Raw genomic sequence first — 26584 nt, forward strand, 5'->3', positions numbered from 1 at the left:
AGCCATGCACACTGCAGGAAATAACACTTCCATAGTCAAATGTGTAGCACAGTCTGCTTTGTTTTGTAAATGAGACTGTTGCTGGCTTAATGTAGTGGTTGTCGTACTGACATGAAATACACACTTACTTTAGGTCCAAAAAATATCACAAATCACAGGGTTTCATGTTTGTTTTCGACTTTAGAGTTTATGTTGTGAAATGGATGAATGTATACTATTGGTAAAACAAACTAGTATACAAAAGTAATTCCTAAATATTATAGTTTCTTGCAAATTATAATGAAAGTAAACACAAGTACCTGTGGAGCTTTGTAAGCCACAGTACCAGAACCATTGGCATAAACAATGACTAGGGTCTGGAAAGGCTGTTGTTTTAACCAACTTGAGCATGATAAATATTTCTCATCAAGTGAAATTAGATCTTAACACTTTAAATTATCAAATTTGTTTGAATAAAAGCTGTGTTTTTGGCAAGTAAATGTTATTTAGGTTATTGGTGCTACCAAAAATGGCAGTATTTCCTGATCTGTTGGTCGCCGACCCTTCGGCGTACGTTGTGACGCTGCCGTAACGTGGGGTTTCCCAGACCTGAGTGCAGGGTTACCGCGCCCATCTCTGCTGTTTGATGGCCGGAGGAAGAAGCGACTGAGATCCTGGCGTGAAGGAAGAAAAAAGAGGGACGACGACGGTGGGAAAGACAAGAAGGGATTTTTGCTTTGAGTTGGAATTTGCGTTGAAACGGAAGAACGCTCACACGGGACTCTTGAAAGGTCTATCTGGGTGAACACCGCCTTGTCTCTGTGCCGGTGTGTCTCACTTCTCGGCGGGTCAAAAACTGGGTTCGGGGAGTGCCGCTCCTCGGTAGCTAAACTAGCTAAATCTTAGCGCCTGGGCGGAGAGAGGAGTGACAAGATTTTGCGGTTTCCAGTCAATGTGATATAAACAACGGATACCCTCGACTGAAAGCGGGTAAGGATATTTGCTGATATTTTTAATAACGCTTCAGGAAATGCATTAAATGTGTGCTGTAGCCTATCGAGTAGGGAGGATGAACGAAAGGGGTTAAACTGGGCTGAGTGGCTCCTCCGTTACAGTTAGCTGCCGTTAGCCTGATGCTAGCTGGTCGTTGCTGCCAAGAGAGTGGGTGGGGGTCACTGTTAGAGAAACTTAACGCACTGCGTTAACCCCAGATGTCAATTCACCGGAACCATAGTTAGTAGCTTTTAAATGTAATTATTTAATCCGACAAGCTGGTGGTTAATGCCCTGTGCTAATGTTAATTAGAAGGTTAGTTGATGACAGCTCGGTAGGTTAGCCAGCACCCCTCTCCTACGTCCGGGTATCTTCCCCCTCTCTTAAGAAATAAGATCTCGTTGTTGAAATATATTAGTATCCCTTTTGCCCGAACAATATTTAAAGTCAGGGCTTACTTAAACACGTTATATTGAGGCCAATTATCACCAACATATTGGCTCTCTATGTCGGCCCACAGTTCACATCTCTACTCTATCGATAGCTTCTGATTACCTGTTAAGCTAATTGGTCGCACATTTGCTACTCTCAGTTTATTGTTGACTAACTCCTAGACGAGCTGTTTGAGGAGGGTGATTACAAAGTTGCAACTTCTCATACTTGCATAACTACAAACAGACTTTGGATTTACTTCCTCTCATGTTGGAAATGTGTAGCATCATGCAAATGACAACGAAGGGAGTCTAAAAATGGCTACTTCACCAACAGAATCACCACCACCCCCACTATTCCGTAGCCAGTCCATACAAGTTAGCCAGCAGTGGCCGCAGCCTACGTTTGCAGCCTGGTATGGCCGATCTGGGTGTGTATACTGGGAACATGGCAGCCAGAACAATTAGCCACTACCCGTAGTGAATACGAACGGTGTTGTTGTTGAATGCCGCTTTTATGTAAAATTCGTGCACTGAAGCGTTAGTATTTCCCTTTCTGAAAGTATTTACGTAATGCCGAATGTTTCAGCTTTGGACATTCATTTGAAAGGCTATGTTTTAAATGGGGTTGTTGAACCAACGGCGTTTAATTTATTGAATCGAAACCAAACCATCATGGATTATACTGTGGCCTATGTCACAGCTGTATGTTAACATTCCCACATTTAGTCTGCATTGAGCCACCTAGTCATCCACCCATAGTGCTGAAAAGGAAATGGATAATTCGTTAGGGCGAATTTTCCCCGTAATTCTCAATGCATAAATATGATGAATTTGTGCATTTATTGCAAAGCGGAAACAGCGATTTAAGATCGCATTGAAGGAAAAAACGACAATAAGCTCTGCTGTAAACCTGATAGGGGCAATAGCCATTTTAGTTTCACGAGTGTTAAGCCCAGCGTCGGTTTACAAACACTCTGATCGACCTTAATTTGAACTTCTTCTTTTAATGATGTGAAACGAGATATTCTAATTGGATTTTGACAATCTGTTTATCTCGATCACGGGTGTGTTGCAGGGCGAGTTGTTAGCAGCTACAGTAACCATTGCCCACCGGGCCGCGCTTCTCCACAGTGTCTCAGCTGGAGCCCGGAAAACAGCCTCGGCGAAGCCTTGAATACTATTAAGCTTGCCAGCATAAAGTGTTTATGTAGAAAGAGTAGTACGGATGCTTTTATTAAGTGGTCAATATTTTGAAAATTAGTTTAGCAAAGAGACAAATTGTGCTGTCGCATGAAGCCGAGCTGAGCCTCCTGTAGCACAGAGGCAAGATGTAGCCTCCCACTTTCAAGTTATTGACCAGCAGCACTGCTAAGTAAATGGCATCTGAAGAATTCATTGCGGGATGTAACAAATTTCTATTAGTTTACAGGAAATGTTGGTGTTTCTTAAAAGAGCTATTTGTATTTACTGTTTCACAAAGATGAATTCATTTTGCCAGTGTGCCCCCTCCCTCCGCCTCCTCGAATGAATGGGTTCCTGTATTCAGGGCCCAAGCAGCTGCAATGAACAAGATGGCGTTCAAAGCCTTTTTCATCACCGCTTTTTCTCACACTGCCAGGGAGACAGATGCCGAGCATCGGATGGGTTCGGGATTGTCAGACTAGATTTCTTTGGTTTCCCCGTCGTAAAAAGTACAGATAGTGTTTGCATTTTAAACGTTTTTAAAGCTGACGAGATTTCTGGTCAGATGATTCAGATATGTGCACCTCAGATACAGGACAACATGGTGGGAAAGGGGTGTTGTACATCTTGACTGTGAACATTAGTATACCAGGGAACATACGACTATAACACATCATTGTATTAAAAAAAGAAATAAACATTTGATTTTAATATTCAACTTAATTGTTTTTGTAACCACACCTTTGGGTAATTTGATATTATGTTCTCAATCTGGATTAGTAAACTCAGTTATAATTAAAGAATAGATTGTTAAACGTAAATTGTATATCCAGAGGAAAAGCTTTGCTCAGATCCAAGTGCAGTGATTTTCCCTTTTTTCTTTTTCACTTTATAACACTTGAAAACATACATGTAACTGTTATTCAATGATGTTCATAAAAAGTCAGCATTTCTTTTGACACAGTGTATATAAGTATTTCTATTATTTATTTATCAGTTTGTAATTGTGGAAATTGTGCATATTTGCAATGCCACTGAATTACCTAATTATATTTATTTGTCGAGCCAAAATACTTATGAGACAACTCGAACAGCTGATTTCCCCTGTCTTTTCGAATTTAAGACTCCTTACTAGTTATGTCATTATTTTTATTTATTTTTATGAATTCATTGGTCCAGCACTTAAGATGTTTTAGAACAACCTATATATGCATCCAGTTATTTAAGTAGGTATCAAATATTGTACTAATTATTGTTAATCATCTTTTGTGACATGGATATGACCCACACTGCCCTGACACCCAGAATGTGTTTGACCCCGGTGGACCGTAAAAGCATAATCTGCAGGCTTTTCCATACAATTTTATTGATGTTTATTGGATGATACAAGTGGTGTATGACAAGTCTATCTGAAAGCCTTCATGGCAGTTATGTGTGTCTGAAATACATTTGTCCCTGGGTCAGTAGGATGCGTGTCAACACAAGATAATGACCATGTGTTTAAAACCTGAGTCATTAGCCTTTTGCACTGGGGGATCTTTGTGTTTAATAAAAAGGATTTTCATCCCGCTGATTTTTCTGTTTTAATCTGCGAAAACAGAATAATAATGGGATTAAAATCTTAGTCTGTGGATTTCACTCTTTGGGATTATGAGGCTTTGGTCAGTGATAGCACTGATTTTTCTTTACTTAGGATACGAACGCACAAATACAAGTTTAAAGAGTACACGCATACTCAACTTTTTACTATAGTGCAGTTTACTCCATACAAATAGCAAGGTAAATATAGTGCCCTAATCTCTACCAATGTATCAGTAGTAAGAGTTCATGGATGCTCTAATGTCCTCTAGTTTGCTCAGAATATGTGACTGGTACACGCGTATGCGCTCATATCATGAGTTTGTCACATTCTTTAGTTAATTTCATAATTTGTTATTACGCATTTCAACTACACTTCATGCCATTTAAAGAAAATGTGTCTATTGTCATCGGAAAAAACAATATTAACAAAATAATGTTTTTCTGGATGCTTGGTGTTTTTATGACTTACATTGTTTTTGCTCTTTAGTCATTATCGGATGGTGCTGCTTCAGGCGGTAAACATTCCTGTTTTTATTGGCCATTTTTTTCTGCAGATTACCAGTACTTTAGTGCCATGTAGTACTGTCAGGGTTTTTTGACACGACAGGCTTTCTGTTGCCCTAATAGAGAATGTGTCTGGGAAACAGTAAACTTGCTATCCTCCTATCCAGGGGATGCACATTCTTTCCCGTAAGATATACTACACTTTTCGATCAACCAATCTATCTTGACATGGGTAGAAAGAGAGATAGTTAACATTAGCTGTTACCGCTTAACAGTAGGTCAACAGAGGCTACAAGAGTTGCATTATGTTGTTTTCATGCTCACATGTCCATATTTTATTTCAATTTTAGCCTTTTTATGATTGTGTTCAATGTAACTTAACCAAAATCTAGTTTTTGGCTAGAAAACGTAGTGAATTTAGAGTTCACCTACTCTTCAGTTTGAAGATTACGTTTTATTTCCATCAATATCTTATTAGTATTGAGAATCCTGACATTTCTCCGGCATTGGTATCTAACTACATTTTTGACATCGCTACATCCATATGTAGGTTAAGTGCCACGACACTTTTCTGTCAAACCAAAAACGCCATGACAGCCTTTCTGCTAATCCATTGGCCTTTGCTAATCCATTGTTCTGTACTCCGGAAGGCGTAGCTCTCTTTATCCACAATGGTGTCTTCATCAACTAGTTTCTTCTTGTATCTGAATTTAAATGGACCATTAGTGGTGGTCTCTGCATTATGGCTCCCATTACTTTACTCTTTCGTCTGATGTATTGTGGTTTAGCAGTCGGAATCCTTTTTCCTTTTCTACTGTCTTAATTTCCTACAGAACACAACTGAAAACGTTTCACAGGGTGTGTTGCACATCCATAAGCAAATGAGGCTAAAGGTGGTATAAATGTAGCTTTATGTTGCTAAGTTGTCTTTTTAACAGTGCCTTAATCATAAACTGTAACATTAGTAGTGTTTAAATATCTACTGGCAGCAGAGGTTGACCTCTAAACTGTTGTGCTAATGTTGTATCCTTATTGTGATACAAGACTTGATATTGTCTTACATTTTTATATCAGAATATGCTATGCTAAGGGTTGTCTTTTCCTTGTGGTAAACACTGTTTCACATTACAGTGATTTAATTGTCTGAACTTAAGACTGTTCTAACTGTTATGAGTTTTCCCACTCAGTCATTATATCCATATTACTAATAGTTTTTTATAGAAAATCTCATTGTGTAAATATTTGGTAAATCCCAATAATCAACCCTTAAATATTGTTTGTTATCCAGGTATTTGTTAACCATCGTGGTATTCAATTTTCTCCCTATTGCCCCGACCTAATTCGTTTTGTGCACAGCATGTACACAACACATCTGTTTGACACACGCACAGTTACCACCAGATGCAGGTCCACATGCTATTTTTAACCCTATGCCAATAGCTCCAATAAACTAAATTTGCAAAATAAAATGTGTTGTATTCAAATTTGCCACAGAGTGCAAATGCCAGTACAGTTACAACGGGAGGGCTGTCCCTCTATACTTGAACACGGTGGAGTTGTTGGATTTGAGTGGGCTGATGCTTGAAATAAAAGTACAACTGAAAAGGGCATCTGGATAAAGAAGATTGTAGCGCTTTCCCATCAGGAAATCTTTCAATAACAATGAAGCCTTTTTTGTGGGCAATTTTGGGGCCGTACCTGCATCTTAACTGGAAAGCTACATTTAGTGTCATGCCAAGTCATCCTGTCTCACAACTAGGGTTGCAAAATTCCGGGAATTTTCAAACGGGGATAAACTGGGAATTTTCTAAATTGAGGGTTGGCTCTTCATAGGGAATTTAAATATAGTTGGGCAAAGTATATTTGAGCATAATCTTGACTAAAACAAACAGATGCCATTCAAGTACACTTGAATATCCATGCCATTCCTCAATCACATGCACACTGCTTACTGCATGGCTATTGAGACCACACCCCCTACAGGCACTGTGCATTCCTCCATCACATGCACACATGATTTCTTGTGGGGATTTTTGTTCATTTTTGAATGAGTGGGTTGGGGGGATGAGTAATATTTAACTCAACATTCATGTTTTTGTTCTTCAATGAAACAAATGATTGTTCAATAAAATAATTAAAACTTGTTCTGTTCTACTTACAAATACATCTGTTGAAATGTCATGTTTTTTAATTGTATCATTTTGCATGAATGTTTTATTATGACAAAACTAAATGTTTATATTTATGCTTGGATATGATACAATTCAATTACATTACCCTCAATTCCCAGTTTGTTCCCATAATTCCCATGGAAAGTTTTCAATATGGAATATTTCCAAAATTCCCCAGCTTAACTTCCTATGGAAATTTTCCGGAAATGTTCCGCCCCCTTGCAACCCTACTCACAACAAAGTCCCTGCTGCAAAGGCAGTAACTTACTAATGGCCCAGGATCTAATATGTTCGCTCTACTGAGTGTCAATGACTGATTGGTGGAACACAGAACCTGCTACAACTTTTTTTACAAAATTGGTTCCCATAGAATAGGACAGTAGTACCAAGTTTAGGACTGGGAGTGGACATTACTTACTTTAAAGTTTAAGTTATGGCATAACTTTGTAACAAATCATAAGGAAGTGAGAAAAAGAAAACGAGAGACTGTGCGGGTAGTTAATTTATTCAGAACAAAATTAACTTGATGTATTTTCATTCATTGCATGAGTATTCATTGCATGAGTATTGTATTCAAAATACTATATTGTTATAGCATTTTTTAATCAACATGTTGAAGAACCTTAGAAATGGAAATTCATTATAATTTATTGATAATTCGTCTTTCGATCCTATTCGTCCAAAATAGTTGGTTTGGAAAAGAGTACATGGAGAGAAAGCCAAGTGGAAACCATCAAACAGTTTCAACTTTTATCCTTTGACTTGTTTTTTTTCATTCATAGTAAATATGAAATAGTGAAGGTTGTGCAGGGGCAATTAAAGATGACCTGGCTAGAGTTTAAATGAAGACCGGAAATGAACCCATGACTTGTTGTAATGTTCGTGGGCCTAGATGATGAAACGGTGGAATATGGCATCAATCATGGTATAATTGTCACTTTGATGAATGGACTTTTTCCCAACTTGTCTGGCATGCATTTATGCACAAATGTGAAACTAATCCCATGACATGGTAACCAATTGCGTTGTTCATTGGGGAGGTGATTGACTGAAAGTTCTTACTCGAGGCCTGAGACCATGGTCTTTTTTTTATTTTTGGGATCACAGACCTGTTTGAACAGGGCAATTTGGATCGAATGTACAGTAGTGCACTGCCATCCTTACTGTAGAAGCTACCCCCTGTTGCGCAAACCCCGCCAAAAGTCCCACTACCCTGCACCAGGGATGGGTACAGAGCCCCGGTATTAAACGGGCCCCGGGGCTGAATTATTAAAGACCGTGATACCGTTAACCTCCAACGTTAGCGGTCTTTTTATCGGTACTGGAGACATGTAAAAAATATTTCCTATGTATTATTGCTACACAAACATTATATTGCCGTGTTAGTGTCGCCAACTCCGTTTCTAATACGCAAAAAGACTGCAAAATGCTTCTATGATTATTTTTAGTATTTTAGATCTCTCTCTCTCTCGCCTGCTTGCGAGGGGGCGTGGCAGTTTACACACGCAGCTGCTACATGCAGCAACACACCCACACACACGGAGGAGATGGCAGAGAGAACGCGTTCCGAGGTGTGGTTAAACTTTACCCGCCTCGATGCTCGTTGCCTAAAGTGCAATAAGAGTTTAGCATGTAAGGGCGCTAACACGAGCAATTTGTCTAAACATCTTGCAAAAGTGCACCACATTCAGACGGAGAAATGCACCGGGTTCGACTATCTTTCTAGAAGCTCGTAGCCCCATCCACGAGTTTTTCACGTCAGGTATTATGTATGCTAGCAGCAACACACAGTTAACTACATTATACAAACATGGGTTAATGATTAGAGGTAACTGAGTTATTTATTTTGTTAAAGTTTCAGCTATTCTGTTTACAATTCTCTCATCAGATTATTTAATACCATTTGTTAAAACGTTGTTGTTTCTTTTGATGTGAAATATTATGTATTTCATTTAAATAAAAAGCAATGTTAGTTTTGTTCACAATTTGTTTAGTTAGTTTACCTTATGTTTTTCTCCAAAAGAACCGATAAAAGTACCGTTAAAAGACCAGACCGATAAGCTGTATCGATAAAAGTAGTAGTATTGTTAAAACCTTAACGATACCCATCCCTACCCTGCACTGGATGACACCAGTGCAGTGTCTCAATTGGGATACTTCCGTTATAGCAGTGCACTGTGTTCACTATGTACTCACTTGAATAGTCGGTGGATTTTGACAGGGTAGTATTGTCTCAAATCACACACGCTATCTTGCACTCACTGGAAATTATGCTAACTGCTGTTTCGCTAGCAAGCTAGTAAATCTACCATCTGCCGTATCAAATCTAAATGCTTTCTGGTGGCTTTTATACGAGTACAGTGGATCTTGGCGATTTTTTTTAAATAAATTATATATGTACAGTTTGGTGTTGCCAGAGCAACCACAACCACTGTTGAATGTTATGACTTTAGCCATACAACTCAGTGTGAACATACTCTTAAAAACTTCAAAATGTCAGTGTCATTACAGTAATGGAGACACACCAGAGGAGACCAATAATCCCATATTCTCTTTTGCGCAGACCACATGACCAACCAGGGCTCAACGCTAACTTTTAAAAGTGGTTGCCAGGCTGGCAACCAGGCATCAGCTTTTGGTTGCCAAAACTGAAAATATGGTTGCCATTTTTAGTCACCTTATATTTAAAATAATTAAGATACTATACAGTTATACATCAACTTAATAATGAAAATGTGACACAAAAGAATGTTCAAATGCTTTACAATAAGTAATTAACACAATTATTTGAAACTAAAGTGGTAGTAAACTTGTCCACCCTCAATTGCTGGTATACAAAATACCAGTAGTGCAGCTGTTGTCATGTTCTTCACAGATCCCTGACAAATGAATTGAGCAAGTCACTAGTTTCTTGGTCTTCAGTTGTCTCCCTTTCCAATGTGTGCTGACCCCACCATAGATCCATTGGCCCTTCAGCATTGAAGTCTTGGATTGGCCAGTCTAATACATTTCTAATGTTAAATAAATGAAAACCATTCACAGTTAAGAATTATATATTAATTATTAATGCTTTAAATTACCTTTTAATATGTCTAACTATATTTAAAATGTGTTACCTTTTTATAGAAGTGATTATATTTGTATGCCAATATTTCCCTCTGGTAAAGTTTCGTTTAGCACTTTTATTTTGGTAGTAATAAGATCAGGACTCTTATTTTGAAGGAACTTTTACCGGAAGTGAATGCACAACGGAGCAGAATGTACATATATATTTCGCCTACCAAGACTTTACACATTTCCTCTTTGCTTTCGTTCGGGTTCATTTTGCACTTCATCAGTTGAATCACTTTGAACATTCGTTTGAGATGTTGACGGGTTGGCCGAACCTTTTACCGCACAGTCAAACAACTTAATTTGCTTCGCCATTTTTTGTAAAACAAACACACCGCGCACGCGAGTGAACGTGCATCGCTTTCTGGCTCCGTAATCACACCAATGCACGTGCAACTTAAGTATCAGCTTCCGACTGGTCACAACAATAATTAAATATCACTCTTAATGCAACAAATATTTAACATTTATCTCTTTTGGGGTGCACATTTTGCTGTTTGCTGTCCTTATTTCTTTGTTAAAAACTGGTTGCCACTGATGGCAACCAAAGGCCAAGAAGTCGTTGACATTTTTATGAATGGTTGCCATTAGGCACGTTCACACCAAGTACCTTTCCCACAAAGGTTCCTGAGAACTCTTTAGTTCTCATGAACTAAGTACAGATCGCGTTCACACCGGAAATTAGTTCCTGGGGGTGGATTAGGCAAATGAAGCCGCTGACGTCACTTCTTCTTCTTCTGCTTTGGGTTTACTGGCAGGCCGCAAACAACTTCACGGCGTATACTGCCGCCCAAAATCCCTGGCCTGAAGTCCCCGGAGTTAGGGACTGGCTTCAGTAGAAGCTGCTGGGACTCCCAACAGCTTCTACTGAAGCCTTCCGAGTAAACGGCCAGAACGCCGACACCTCCTCATCTCCACCGCTCCCATGTTTTATTTTTGTGTTGTCATAAGTCAGTCTCTCTGCGTTTCTGCGCTGGGCTAATGCTAATAATGCAATGCGAGGATAATAAGATGGCGGCTTCACAAACGTTTTTGGGAGTTTGACGGGGCGTGGTTTGCATTCCGCCCAGCCAATCAGACACAGGAACCTTTTTCTACCACGAAAGTCCCTGCTCTCTAGCAGGGACTGAAAAGGGGGGTACAAAAGGTTCTCTAGAACTAATTTAGTTCCTGGGACTTTTTTGTGTGAACGCAACTAAATCGTAGTTCTCAGGAACCTTTGTGGGAAAAGTACTTTGTGGGAAAAGTACTTGGTGTGAACGCGCCTAATGGCAACCTGGCAACTGTTACTGTCGAGCCCTGCGCAACCACATGTCTTCTCAAATATTACGCATTAAACATAGTACAGTACACATGCATGATAAATATGTACAAACAACACAGTTGGGTACCAGTAAGGTTGTGGCAAGACCTGACAAAATGGCATTCAGAATTATTTTCCCACCCCACGTCTAAAAAAACGTGTAAAGTAACACACTAAAAATGTTGGCGTTTTTGTCATGCTTTTTTCATCCTCAGGATCAACATTACAAAGACAATTCTACCTAACATTTTCTCAGTGTACAGTTAGACTGTAGGTGCTATTATGCAAACATAGCATGTCAACACTGTCCAAAAGGTCCTGGCCACTGTTTTGAATAGTCAAAGTAAGTGGCAACAGGGCAGCTGAGTGACCCACACACAAGCCTGTCACCATTCAGACAGTGTAACCCTGCTGAAAGCCCATCACAAACCCTAGCAGTGGTTTGCATGTGCACCTCAGCGTGGCCGGCCATACTGCCATTGGAGTCCGTTTCTCTATTTACATTTTAGTCCTTACATTTGACTTCCACAGGGAGAATGTGACCAAACCTGAATCTCGAGATGATAGAGCTGTCTTGCTCTATCATCTCTGGATTCAGGTTTGGTCAGTATTACTGAGTTTTCTTCCTCTTTAAAAGCAAGAAAGGCTCACTTGAGCAAAAGAGTGGGCTAACTGTCATGTGACTCTTCACACATACTTGTTCCTCTCTTGGAAGCTTGTAGAGAAAGCACAGGGGGAGGGGGATGATTATTAATGCAATCAAAGGAGTGTTTAAAATAAAGTCATGCTTTTGGCTTTGGGCTAGCCTGACCTTCCTTTTCCTTTTTTGATTTAACTCCTTTGTTTATCTCTATTAAAAGCTGATTGTGCAGCTGTCTCAAGCACAAAACATACCTTTTTGTTAATGTATAACCTTTTTATTTGTATTTTATCATGGAGTTCTAATTTGTTTTCATGACTTTTGTAGAGAATTGGACATTGTTTGTGCTAGACTGTCAATATAGCTTGAACCCTGTTGCCCAGTTATCTTTTTAGGGGATTGTATTACAGAGCAGCTTAAAGGGAATTATATTGTCCGATATTTGTTTTCATCTAGCTTGTCCTCTGTTAAGAGTCACTTGCATTACAATAGCCAATGCCTGATATTTCTAGTAACGATGCACCCCGTCTAGTAAGAGCACACCGCATCATGGAATGTTTCACTAATCAATCAATTAAACTCCACTGTCAGTCTCATTGATGTTATGTCCCCAATCATCAGACATTACCCACAGCAAGCAGCCACATTGAGGGAGAACCAGTTAAATTGCCCCCTGTTAAAGGGACAGTTCATCAAAATTCCACATCTAGCTTAGTTATGTTTGCAGGAAGCCCATGCCTATTTCAAGTCATAGTGGAACAGTTGCGTTGGAAAGCCTTACTTTACCAAATAATTTATCATTTTTATTTAAACATTAAAAAAATGTAAGGCTTTATTTGCAGAAAAAGGTATGGGAATAAAGAATGTATGCGAAAAGACAGATTAATGGCATAAATGATCAAATGCAAAAAAAAACATTACATTTATCAAGTAGGGATGGCCGAAGCTAGCGGGCAGGTTCTTAATAAGCTGGGTAATTTGGTGTTACCTTTTTATAAAGACCAATCCATTTCTATGTCTGCTGACATTCAATGCAAGTGCCTTTCCGAGTGGCAGCAGCTTTAATTATCATGTGTCAGTGTGCGTCAGCAAACAATGTAGCAGAAGATCATTGAGTTTTTAAAAAATGTGGTCAGTTTGCCTTTTTAAATTGAGGTTCAACAGCCTGCTCTAGTTTCCAGTGGGGTTAAAAATCAACCGATATTCATAAACACAATAGTTTATTTGGCACAATAAGGATTATTGTTATTGGATTACAACTATCAAAACGTCTTTTGACATATTTGACTTAAACAGTACGTTTATGCCATAGAACATTAGGAAGCTTCAATATACTGTCTGAACATTGGTATCATCAAATGTTCACCTATTCGACCTCCATCTGTCTATTGATAACTAAAATGACATTTGCTTGTGGCTGTTGCCAATGTTTATCGCATTGATTGGCGACCAGAAGTGCAACATCCAGAAAGTACCACAAGGTCAACAATGCATTGCTTAGTACCTTTCAATAAAAGAAGCTATGTTACTGTGAATTGTGATTGTCAGTACACCATCTTACTTATTAGGTACTTTGAATGCTGTTCAGGAAATGCAAGGGTTTCACCATACACTCATTGCCTCTGGTTTCAAACCCGCTGATGTGGAAAGGTTTTTGTGTCATAAAATGCTTTTTTTCTAAAGGCAGTCCTTCACCCCCCACTGATCCATGAGGCTTCAATGGACTGAAATTATATCACATAGATTGAAAGCATCTAAGGCAAATGTATGTCGGCTATTTCGTTAATGCATGTGTCATTCTTCTGTGCCCGTGTTGGTCCTGTATGGATGTTTCAGTGGCCATATGTTGAATTGCCACAAATAGCTGAATACTGAAAGCATCCACTCAGTTTACATTAGAATGGAAGGTATCACATTTGCCCCAAAACTATTCAGAGGAACGTTAACACAATCTCAAATGTACTGTTTCATATTTCCCTTAACATGAATTGTGCACCCAAATTGAATGGAACATCGTGATCAGAACTGTGTCAGCTTATGCATACATTTGTAGCCTCAGGATTTTGCCCCACTTTCAATGGAGCAAAATGGGCTATGGGGCCCAAGGCCATTCATTCTCAGTTCAGCCATTCTTCTTGAGACCCATAAGGATTTGAATTCCACCTCCTCGTCAGACAGTGATTAAAAGAATAAGCCGCAGTTTGTCCACCTTTGCTCCCGGTATGTCATTATGAGGAGTTGCCAGTACGTGGCACAGTGCTAATCATCGCACACATTATCAGGGCACTCTAACATCTTAAATAACATTTATGGTGATGTGGTTTCCCATACATTCAGAAAGGGAGTGTATTTAGCGCTGAACATTCCTCCATATCAATGGCATGTTGTCTTGTGGCTGTGCTTTTTAGAATATTGCAGTAAAACCTATTCAAAGCAATAGTTATGGATGAAAGTATGCATTTAACATGTTACCAGAAAAACACAGGTCCAGCGCAATTGATCAAATTTGAATTAAAAACACAATTTTGGCTTCCCCAAATGAGGTTACATACTGATGTTTAAAATGAATGCACCCCTTTAAGAAAACAGAAATGAATGTGATAGATACATTTGGTCATATTCTGAGTCAAGGATTTAAACATTAGCAGGAACGTAGCACATGGAGGAGTAATCTTATTTAAATGTAATAAATAATCTTGACTTCAATATTCATCAAAATAATCATTTCAAACAACTTTTCCAAGAATTTGAAATATATTTTGTAAAATGTACCTGCCAAAGCTGGCCTGTGTAATTCAGTTACATTTTGTACTAGTATCAAAACCCTTGTCTTTCTGACGCCACCCTTAAAACATCCTACACGATATGTATTCATAGTGATACTAGCCATACAGAGAGGGTAAGCATTCATTACCTCCTTCTTGGTGCTGTAGTTTTCTCCTATTTGGTGGAAAAGCCACAGAAAGTGCTGGAGAGAAGGACAAAGTGAGTAAGATGGGATAAGGCTTTTAAGAAATGTCCAGGAGCAATCTCCTTCTGTCTTCTCTTACTGCATCATCAGCCCCCTTGTTCCTGCCTTCTTCAAGACCTGGTTGTGTGTTCAGCTACATTTACCATGCATCACTTCCCCCTAGCACTTAGCCGGACCCTCACCCAACGACTAGACAAAAAAAGAAAAGACACTAGCACTTATATCACTTTGCCTCTGTGTTGCACTAGTAACGGCTGTCAAAATAGGAGATCTGTAAACATGGGAATTGAAACTGACCTAAGATAATATTTAAATCAGGAGTGTTCTCATTCTGTTTACTTGCTTGGATTAAAATGAGAGTACTTTCATAATTGGGATACAGTAAATCAAGGAAGAAAGTTTTTAGGAATTAAGGTTTGAACATCATCTTTCCAACCCCAACGTTAATGCATTGATAGTATATTTAATTGTTAGCCTATATACTTGACGTTACTTTGACTGATCATGTAGCCAGTTAGAACTTGTCAGTGGGTGAAACTTCACTTCAAGTAAGACTGTAGGTGCTGAGCACAATATAAGATTTGCCTAACTCAAAGTGAGAGTGCACCAGGGGTGGGAGAAAGCTTTTAAATATTGCAGAGAGTTTTCTTCCACTGGATGAAAAGATAGAGGTAGAGAAGAAGAAACAGGGTTGTCTGGCTTGTCTCCAGAGTGCTTTTTCTAAAAGCCATTCCAGTTGCATCAAGACCTGAAAGTGCAGTCCCATTGTAAGCCAGAAATAGCGTTTTTAGAGCGATCTGCCATTTCACCATTCATGCTTCGACTTAGGTACAATGTGAGTGACCATTGGTTTAAAAAATGACATTTGAAAGCAGCGCATAAATCTGCTTTCCATGGGAGTTTTAAGTAGGGATGCACAATATTGTTTTTTTGAAACCGATGCCGATAACTTCCTGCTTCTCAAGACCGATACCGATAAACGATAATAATATAATATAATATATATATATATTAAATGTACCTGTTGCCTTTTTCCCTCCTCGTGGAACTTCTGCATTGCATTTGTTAATGCAAATAGCAAGCGAACTATCTAACTCTGAAACTTTCTAATAGTCCCATACTACCGACGACATGTTTGTTTACTGTCCTGGCTTCACGGCCGCACGCCATTTACGTCACAGCCAGGCATGAGTTAGGAAGCGCTGGATTTGTGAAAAACTCCCCTCTTCCTAAACCACTAATACCACAGTACTGGCAAAACGGGAGGAGCCGAGTGAAAAACAAGTGCCCCTCATCCCAATCCACCCACACAGCAGTATTTTTTTTTTTTTTTTTACCCAAAACATATATTGTATATTATCGGGGCTATTAATACTTTTATCGGGTATATCGGGATGACGTCATAATTCCTAATATCAGACCGATAATTATCGGGCCGATAATTATCGTGCACCACTAGTTTTAAGTCTTGACTGTTTCAAGGATGCTCACAGATGATATTTGTTTTCACAGAATGGTGCTGAAACACTGACCATGCTCTTTCAAACAGCCTTCATTTTTAAACCACATGCACATACAAAGCAGATCACTGTCAACCTCATGTTTTTGTGAGAAAAAGTCGCCAGTTATTTTCTAAAAGTGTATTGGCTGGATTTAAAAGTGATGGATATGGGTTTATTTGTAAAAAAAAAAAACTGCTAACATAACATTACACATGTTAAATATATTATATATATGTTAGCATTGGTTATATCTTATGGGGGATGTGTCACCTTCACTAAATTTCATTTTGCAAGTATATTATTTTGGTTATGCACTTATTCAAAACACTTTAAATATTACATTTATTAAACGCTTACACTTATGTACACTAATATTATTTAGAAATATATGTATATAGCAGAGGTGTGGACTCGGGTCACATGACTTGGACTCGAGTAAGACTCGAGTCACCAATTTGATGACTTTGGACTCGACTTGACAAAATCACAAAACCCTTGCGACTCGACTTGGATTTGAACACCAATGACTCGGGACTTGACTTGGACTTGAGCCTTCTGACTTGAGGTGACTTGATGATTTAATTCAGAGGTCTCCAACACGCCGATCGCGAGATGCCGAAGAGGCGGGACTTTATTTTGCTGAGCCACCATGCGGCCAATCGTATGCGAGGACACACTAGTATCATACCATTATGTGAAAGAAGGGTGGGGGGCAGATGCTTCAAAGACAGCAGGTGTAGTGGTACACCTTAACATCAGGGATCTTATACATTTAAAATACAAAAAAACTTGTTACTTTACCAGCAGAGGGAAAATGGATTATTACATTATTAATGTGACTAATAAAGAGCAGTTATTATTAAGTATTGCTCTGTTGATCGATGTCATTACATTTGTTGAAAAGCACATACGGACTTGTTTAAGACTCGTTTTGGCAAAGTTTAGGACTTGGACTTGACTTGAACTTGAGCGCAAAGACTTGAGACTTGACTCAGACTTGCAAAACAATGACTTGGTCCCACCTATGGACTATATAGTCATAATACTAGTGGTTAATGTTGCTTACCTATAGCTTCCCTCTTTAATTAATTGTTCAATAGCCCAGTAAAGTGACTCCTGTCATGGCATCTTCACTCTGCACACTCAGATTTTGCATTGTCAGTGCTGATTATTTGTTTACCAGCATGTGCTAGGCTAATCTAAGTCAGACTGACCTAATTGTGTGTGAAGTGCCAGGCTATCCTCTCGTGTTGCAGCCCCACACACAGCGCCTCCTGCCGATGCTTCACCCTCCTCACTTATTTCATCCCTACATTTGTCTGTTAGCATGAGCTTCCCTGTCAGGATGTCCTGTGTAACGTCTTATTGTAACGCAGCTGATTGCACAGCCTGGTTGAAAGCCCCAATGGACACTGGCAAGTGCAATGGTAGTAACAGAAACCACAGAGCAAGTGTATTTGTAAAGTGTGTGTGTTTGTGTGCTGTCGCCACATCCGCTGAATGTTATGACAAAGGGAAGAGAGACGAGCTCAGCTAAGGAAACACCCTGAAAAAGGAAACGCCTACTCAGAGAGGCTATGCACTCGTATAAGGGTGGAGGCTGCACCCTGACACAGAGGATCCGAAGCAAAGTACTGTCATGGACTGTTAACAAAAAACTACATCCTGCCTGTGATTTATGTTTCTAGGAGTAGCTAATAAACCACAACCGTAATGGCACCTTAAAGCTTTCGAATGTAGAAGATCTGACAGAGAGGCGACTTAGCCGGAACAATCAAACCTGGGAGACAAGATTCAGCCTTCATAAAGACGAGGGGAGGGGCAGCTGTATCCAAGCAGGAGGTCGTAAATTATTAAACCCCTCTACCTTACCTTTTCGAACGCTATCATGGGCTTAATGCATGCTTTTGTTTCTCGATTGCAAAGACATTTCCCCTCCCTCAGACTTATAATGTTCACGATATCCTCTGTCCTTGTTGTTTCCCTTTTTATCAGTAAGGATTTTTCAATCACTTGTTTTTTATCGGAATTTTATCAAACAATAAATTAGGACTTGCGTCATATCCAAATCAAAGCAAGCGCAATATTTGCTAAAGGCAAAGTATGTGAAAATATAATAATAATGTCCTTGTTTGGTACAGATCAACATTTTGATATATTTTTCAATGATTGTGTAAATATATATTTCAAAAATGGTTATTATTGCAATTTTCATAGCAGTCAAACATATTTGCAATCTGTTCTTTTTCTCGAGATTGTGCAGCCCCATTTTCCCACAACACTTACACACTGCTAAGGCAATAGACAGTACATTCAAGCAGCTCGGTTTATCTGTGTTGATTCGTCCATATCATTTTTGTGTTGTCTAAAGCGTGGAGCAAAATATACACCTAAATCTCATAATGGCAGGAGGAATAGCATTGTATTCCATAGAGAAATCTGCTAATGAAACAATCATTGGCATGTTATTGCCTTTGCTGTGCGTCGTATATGCTATGTAATATAATGTATTGAGCTGAAAACCAGAAAAAAAAAGTTATATTTTGGGAAGAAACCAAGGGCAAGGTTTGTGTAGGCTCCTCTGCTCAGTCTTTCTTCCTGGAAGCTTACCGTGCCGGCTCCCCTTCACCGAGGGGTTAATTAGCTGCTCCCATCCCAATTGTCCTCTGCTTGTTCACTCTCATTAGTTTAATCTGGCTCTGTCCTCCAGCCTGACTCTCTCGCCTCTATCCTCTTGTGCACAAGAACATCTCACTGCTTACCCCCCCTAAAAATCTACTGACTACTAGACCATCCTGTGATTTATAACCTCTCACGCTTCTCATGTAGCCCTCTTTTATTTTTTTGTTCTTCATTAAGTTGTCCTCAGCTATATAAAACTTTACAAAAATATAATTCAAGTAAGTGAGAATAGAAATTGCCTTTTTTTTTGTAGTTATCAGAGGTCAACTATTTATATCTGCAAATCATTTAATAATATTAGATGTATTGGGCGACGAGGTTTGACATATTGTCAATGGTTTCCGAACTATGGAAATAGTTGTTCAAAAGTAGATTCCTGGCAATCTTTTTGTAAATTCCACTTTTGAAATAGATAATGAATGGAATGGTGAAAAGTATCCATTTGAGGGTTAAAAAAACCTATATATGTATGAATGCACTTTTCTTAGTCTGCTCACTTTTCTTTCTCTTCTGTCCTGTGTAACAAAGATCTGCAGAACTGTCCTCTGATTTAAAACCACATCTAGCTCACTCTAAATCTCTTTATGGTGTGAACACGAATGCTGCATGCATGATCATTGGCGAAAGGAGAAATACCAATGAAGTGTGTTAGTGTGTATGTGGAGTCAAATTACACTTCCTCTCTGCTTGTGTTGTGCTCGAGATGTCGGAGCTGATAGGAGTGGCTGGAAAATGTGAAGTCTGCCCCCCTCCTCTCTCTCTCTCCTCCTCCTCCTCCTCCCCCACCACCTCTCTAAAAATAGCTGGCAGAAAGAGAAGGCAGCGAAGTCGAGGCTCTATCTGCTGGGCTGCCAGCGGTTTCTATACTCCCAGCGCAGGGAGAAACAGTCCTCTGAATAATACCTCTAATACCAACAGCCACTGCTACTGCCCTGTTATATATTTTTGTCAGTATTCTTCCTCAATTAGACATGAAACTGGTCTGTTTTTTAAATATTTTAAAGCATAACTATTAATATTAAGCAGTCTTTTAGAATGACCAACATTCTTGAATATTCTTGACAGGCTGCATCCGTCTCAAACTTAGTTTTTATCCCTTTTTTTTTGCCAAACGTGAATTCAAAAAGCCCCCTTTTAAAGAAGGAAGAAGTGAAGATGGCTACAGTTGAGACCAGAAAAAGCACTACAAGGAAATATAACAAGCCTTTGATTAATATGTTGGGTTATGTTTATTTATCTACAAAAACATGCGCTGTGTTGCATGCGCCTTTTTTAAGTTAATGGTACATTCTGTACCACCAGTTTATATATCTACTAGCGACAAATGAAAACCATAACCAAATAACTAGTTATGTGATTTGACCTTGTGATTTGCAGACAAATTGTCAAACACTTGACTAAGCAACTAACTAACCAGCAAAGAGTACACTGTATCTCCTCGGCCACATTGTCATTCATAGTCGGGACAATCACTGCTTGCTTGCACACAGACTGGATGCTATTGGCATGTTGTAGCGGCCACAAGGCTTGTGTTTACATCGAAATATTCGAAATCACAAACAATCCACAGCATTGTCAAGAACGCAATATCTGGCAAAAACTAAAAACCTCACATCTATGGCTTTAACATGCTGTTGTAACTTCCCGTGGCATTTAAATTGGAAAAATAAAGGCAAACACATGGAATGAGACATACAAAAATATCATGACAAATGTATGTTATTTTCTAATACAAGTTTATGGTCATTTTGGTTGTGTGTATAATCATTTTGTTTGAAGGAAGAATTGTCAGCAGTAGAAGTGTTGTAGTTGAGTTATTTACACACTGCAGCCTATAGGATGGACTTCATTAATCAGCGGAACATGTCCTAGCCCCAGTACCCCATTTCCAAATGTCCACGTGTTACCGGGTTGCATTTTTCAGCTTCCAAAGTCTGTTGACCAGCTGATAGCTTTTGTTGAAAAGTCTCCGGGTGAAGTTACATTACCTCCTTCACAAAGAGGGCTATCACAGACCAGACAAGAATTAGCTTGGATATCCCCACGAGATTTGTTTATCACTAAGATTAGGGGTTAAGGAGCCTTGCATGCAGACCCATTTCGCAGCTCTGGCCAATCAGGTAGCTATTGAGATGTCAGGCGCTTGAAGGATAAGGTATTCATTTAGAAGGTCGCCACACTCTCCAGGACAAAGGAACTATATCGAAACCCAGAGAGACAGGGAGGTAAGGTGCGTTCGCGGGACAAATGGAACCGTTGTTGGCTTGAATTCGACAGATTGGCACTGATGTGTTTCCTGTTCTGAAAGTTTGAGGGTAGTTTGTCGTGGAAGAAAGAACTTGAGGCTCACCTTTGAGCTGGAGGTCTTAATTGTAACCATACTGTTTTTATTGTATTTAACATGACATGGTATTTTGCCTGTCCACAGCAACTTGCATACATTTACTACCATAGACCTGACTTTGAGAGCAATTTGGGGTTTATTGTCACAATTTGGGGTTAAGGACACTTTGGTTCGATCCTCAGCGCCTGTGGTCAACACGTCAAAGACCCTCTAACTGGTAGATGCGCATTTACACCAATAATTTCATTAGAATCTGTCTTCTTTCCATGTAGAGTGAAAGTGTCAGCGCTAAGGACGTCGACCAGAGGATTGGGGTCAGCGGGATAGCCACTGCTTTTAGGATCATCAGCAGGTTTTGTCTTAACCGGATTTGCCTGGAGGAGCTGAATCAACTGTGTCCCGGGATTACAGGGATGACATTGGAGGAGAGTTTAGAGCCCAGAGGCCAGAGCATTGATAGCTTCTTCAAACCAGCGTAGCACCTCGGGTCCCAGTAGACCATCCAAACCCAAGCGTACTTTTTGGACTGCTTTCTGGACTCGTAATCCTTGCTTCTTTTGACTCTCAGTAAGGTATTGCTCTCTAAACGCAGAGATTTTTTAAATCAATTTTTTTGCCTAATCTGTTGAGGAATTTTGGTGCGGTCAGATCTTCGCCCAAGGTGTTCGCTATTGTTTGTAAGAGAGAGGGGGAGAAAACAATTCCAACATTATCCTCAACATTGTTATCTTAAGCCTAAAGTAGCTGCACAGTGCTTGTTGCTAGGTAACTGTTTCAAGCTGGCAAAGACGAGTCTCGAGCCGTCTAGAAAGTGTTAGGCTGCGGTGATTCCCTGAGACTTTGTCTGGGCCTTACAGGATGGATTTAAGACGCACTATGTGGTCCTCAAGTAGCCATGTCCATAAATTCATCACACACGACTATAATGCCTTTACACTTTAACCAGAATCTTGAATGTTTAAATGTTTGTGATCCCGCCAACATGAAATGAGAAGTATCTGGTTATGTTTGTTGACCCTCATGTGTCTTCTTCTTCTCCTGCAGATCAGAAAGAGACTAGGCGGCGGAGCGAAGCACACCATTAGAAGAGGAAAATGAGTGAACTGGATCAGCTACGCCAGGAGGCTGAGCAGCTCAAGAACCAGATCAGAGTAAGTCCTTCAATCTCAAGTCTGCCTCATTTTGTTCGCTTACTATACAAATCCAGATTTACATTCCTCTTTCAATATGTTTGCCTCAGAGACTGATATTCCATCTGGTGTTGGTGAAGCAGGTTTTTCTTTGAAAAACGCCCATTTTAATGCTTCTTCTAAATTGCTTGACATCAAGATAAAGCACAAATGAAATCAGTGAAGCCATTCAGAGCATATAGCTGGGCAATATGTCGATATTATATCACTCAGGATACAAATATATGTTCAGGGGTTTTTCTAGAAAAATATAGTATTAGGGCGCTAATGCTAATGCGCCGCCCACTTTCCGGTGAAAATAATGAATTAGAGCGAAGCAGAAAATAATAGTATCTTCATGTCTTAAATAGGGGTGCAACAACTAATCGACTTAATCGATTAAAATCGATTACCAAATTAGTTGGCAACTAATTCAGTCGTCGATTCGTTGGTGACGTCATCACATGTGTTCTACACCCCGTTAAGCTCCAACGTTATCGCTCTTTTGTATGGGTACAGGAGACATTTAAAAACATATGTTATGTATTATTGCTACATAAACATTATATCGCAGTCTTAGTGTCGCCAACTCAGTTTCTAATATGCAATATGACTACAAAATGCGTCTATAATGTATTTTCGATCTTCCGAATTCAGACGAGCGATCTCTCCCCCGCCTGCTTGCGAGGGGGCGGGGCAGTTTACACACACACGCAGGAGATGGCGGAGAGAACGCGCTCCGAGGTGTGGTTAAACTTTATCCGTCTCGATGTGGACAATGCTCGTTACCAAAATTGCAATAACAGTTTATCATATAAAGGCGGTAAAACGAGCAATTTGTCTAAACATTTAGCAAAAGTGCACCACATTCAGACGGAGAAATGCACCGGGTTCGGCTGTCTTTCTAGTAGCTCTGTAGCCCCTTCCAAGAGTAACCTTTCCACGTCAGGTGTTATGTATGCTAGCAGCAACACGCAGAGTTAACTCAGTTATAAAAACATAGGTTAATGATTAGAGGTAACTGAATTAGTTATTTTGTTAAAGTTTCAGCTATTCTGTTTACAGTTCTGTCATCACATTATTTATTATGATTTGTTAAAACATTGTTGTTTCTTTTGATGTGAAATATTATGCATTTAATTAAAAATAAAAAGCAATGTTAGTTTTGTTCACAATTTGTTGAGTTAGTTTACCTTATTTCTTGTCAAAAGAACCGTTAATACTATCGTTGAAAGGACCGGATCGATAAGCAGTATTGATATAAGTAGTAGTACAGTTAAAACCTTAACGATCCGAATAATCGATTAATCGTTTCATTAATCGATAGATTAATCGATTATCAAATTAGTCGTTTGTTGCAGCCCTAGTCTTAAAGCTGCTGAGTCATATATTGAACCTCAAACAATAAGTCAATCCAGAGTTATAGTTTCTTTACTTCCTCTTCATAAAAAATGGCAGTAACAGAAATGATCTAATTCAGAAATCACAGTTTCAGTGTGCGCCTGCTGCCTGCCTCTCGTCCACCGGCAGACCGACCGCACATCAATGCACTCTTTATTCAGAGCTCCGTAAAAACAAAGCTGTCTCTGCCGTCTGACGGTCTATTTGACATGATTTATTTATTTTTGGAGTAATTATACCGCTTTTCAAAAGCAGATAATATATTGTCTTCTGGCATCACCTAAACATTTTACTGGGGAAAATCTGCATTTTGATATGAGGGCACGCGTCAAAAGTAGCGCCACTGTTACCAGGTTTAGAAAAAACCCTGTTGTGTTCGATTACAAATATCAATATATGAAACAAGTGAGGCCTTTTTCTCCTTCAAAGGCTTTACAGTAATGTAATCTAGCTGTTATATTATTTACCTTTACCCACTTATCCACTAGTGGTTATTTATCAGCATTCTGAAATCACCAATAGTGAACCCAACAATATGGTCAAAATATGGATAATGACATGTTTGGTCGCCCATTTTGTGATATTTGATTTTCTCCATATCGCCCAGCCCTATTTGAGTTATTTTTGTTTCCTTCATAATAAATGTCTATTTTATTTCAACTTTAAAAATCATTGCTGACAGTGCTGTAAATCAGCCACCAAAGACTAAAGTTTGATAACTATTACGTTACATGTTACTTGTTAGACGCTTTTATCCAAAGCGACTTACATACTCAATACTGTGGGCAATCCCCACAGGAGCAATTTGGGGTGAAGTGTCTTGCCCAGAGACACAACGACATGTTGACTGCAGTGGGGTTTAAACCTGATCCGAACACCAACGCACAACCCACTGCACCACACGCCTCCCTAATAACATTCCACCAGAAGCGACTGTACTGTATTTCACATCGCTGCTCAAGGCTGTACAGTGTTCCCATTAACATCATTGTACTGATATGCAACCTAATACAAATCTTAGTTGTTATAGTGCAGAGTTAAGCAGTAATTGTTGTCAATTGTATTGCTTTGTAATAGTTTATTTCATATTTTTATCAACAAAGAGCCCATTGGCTTTTAAACAACATTATGATATTAATTATTTGTGTCTAAGAAGAGGTAAACATGATCTTATGATTGTATCCCCATGACAATAGCTATAGTTTTTCAGTATACTTGCTATATACTATAAATATAATTTGGTTTGTTGGTTGGTGATCAAAAGTATACAGGTTCAAAATCCAGAACCTGATTCACAGATGGTTAACTGACTGATGTTGTGTTTCAGGATGCCAGGAAAGCGTGTGCGGATGCTACCCTGTCTCAGGTAAGAAACGTGTTTTAAACATGGTATTCACTTTGATGTTTATTTGAGAGTGGTGAAGATTGCTTTCTGTAAAGAGCAGTAAAAATGCATTTTGGTCTCAACGTTTTCTCTCATCTTATCCCCGTTTAGATCACAGCTAACATCGACCCTGTTGGCCGAATTCAGATGCGCACTAGACGGACACTGAGGGGGCATCTGGCTAAAATCTATGCCATGCACTGGGGCACTGACTCGAGGTAATCTCATTCAACTCCATTCTGTCCATTCACTAAATATTTCCTCCCATTAGCCCAGCCTGAAAACAGGAAGTGGATATAAAAGCGAGCTTGACTGCCTTTGTGCTGGTTACTGCTCCTGAGGGTCTGCTTCATGTCATGAAATCCCACAATAACTCACTCTACCATCCAAAAACAAATTCTTCAAGCTATTCTTTTTTTATTAACACATACTAAATGTTACAAGTAGAATATTGGAATACGTGCACAGTAGGAAATGCATTCATTTGCTCCAGCGTCTCTACTACGCAGTTTGTCTGTGTGTGCTGTGTTTGTGTGCATTGGGGGGTGGGGTATGTGGATAGGGGAAATACTCAAAATGGCCTCTTGTTAGAGCCGTGTTGAGACTAGATTATAAGACAGATGAAGCACTCCTATCTTCTCATAAACCCCCCCCACACCTCTCCCCGCAGCGAGCAGAAAGTTAATGACTGTGGTGCCGCTGTGAGTCCGACCACAGAAGCCCACCGTCCCTCCAGTTGTACGGCGGAGAAAAAGTCCACCACTGTGTTTACCCACTGTCAGCGCTTCCTGTCTGTTTCTTTCATCTGTTAATGTTTCACTGCCCAGAGGAGTTGGAGGGGGGGGGGGGTATTTATCAGACTACCTACGGAGATTCAGCCACCCAGAAAAGAAGGTCACATGAAAATGTTTTGGACCACAGTCTAGGCTAAGTCTGCTATTATTATCCCCGAGGAAACACTGCTTTGGCTTCAGTCTGTGGTGGGTTTTCCAATACTTTGAGAAAGAAAAGCAGCAGTTATTTCCACTTCCCCCTCGTGAACCAGTAACATGTCAAGTTAAATGTTCAGGGTCTCGCAGTCGGTTCCAAAGATAAATCATTTTGAAGGCAGAACTTTGTAGTTGTAGAATTATCATTTAATGTAACTGTCAAATTGTAGCATACATTCCGTGTAACCGCAGATAATGATGATTGTCCACTCTTGTGCAAACAACCGTTCAGTCAGGGCCCAAC

General features: G+C 39.5%; 1 protein-coding gene across 1 annotated transcript in view; it reads left to right on the forward strand.

Annotated features, from left to right (window-relative positions):
• Positions 1-548: 548 nt before the first annotated feature.
• Positions 549-26584, forward strand: part of gnb1a (guanine nucleotide binding protein (G protein), beta polypeptide 1a) — a 40926-nt gene continuing 14890 nt past the window's right edge. Inside the window, exons 1-4 of the mRNA XM_079676029.1 lie at positions 549-969; positions 22442-22548; positions 25295-25333; positions 25463-25569. Coding sequence (XP_079532155.1) covers positions 22492-22548; positions 25295-25333; positions 25463-25569 — 203 coding nt within the window. The 5' untranslated portion in view covers positions 549-969; positions 22442-22491. The remainder of the gene's footprint in view (positions 970-22441; positions 22549-25294; positions 25334-25462; positions 25570-26584) is intronic.

The sequence above is a fragment of the Notothenia rossii genome (assembly GCF_949606895.1).
Source record: "Notothenia rossii genome assembly, chromosome: 4".
NCBI lineage: Eukaryota > Metazoa > Chordata > Actinopteri > Perciformes > Nototheniidae > Notothenia > Notothenia rossii.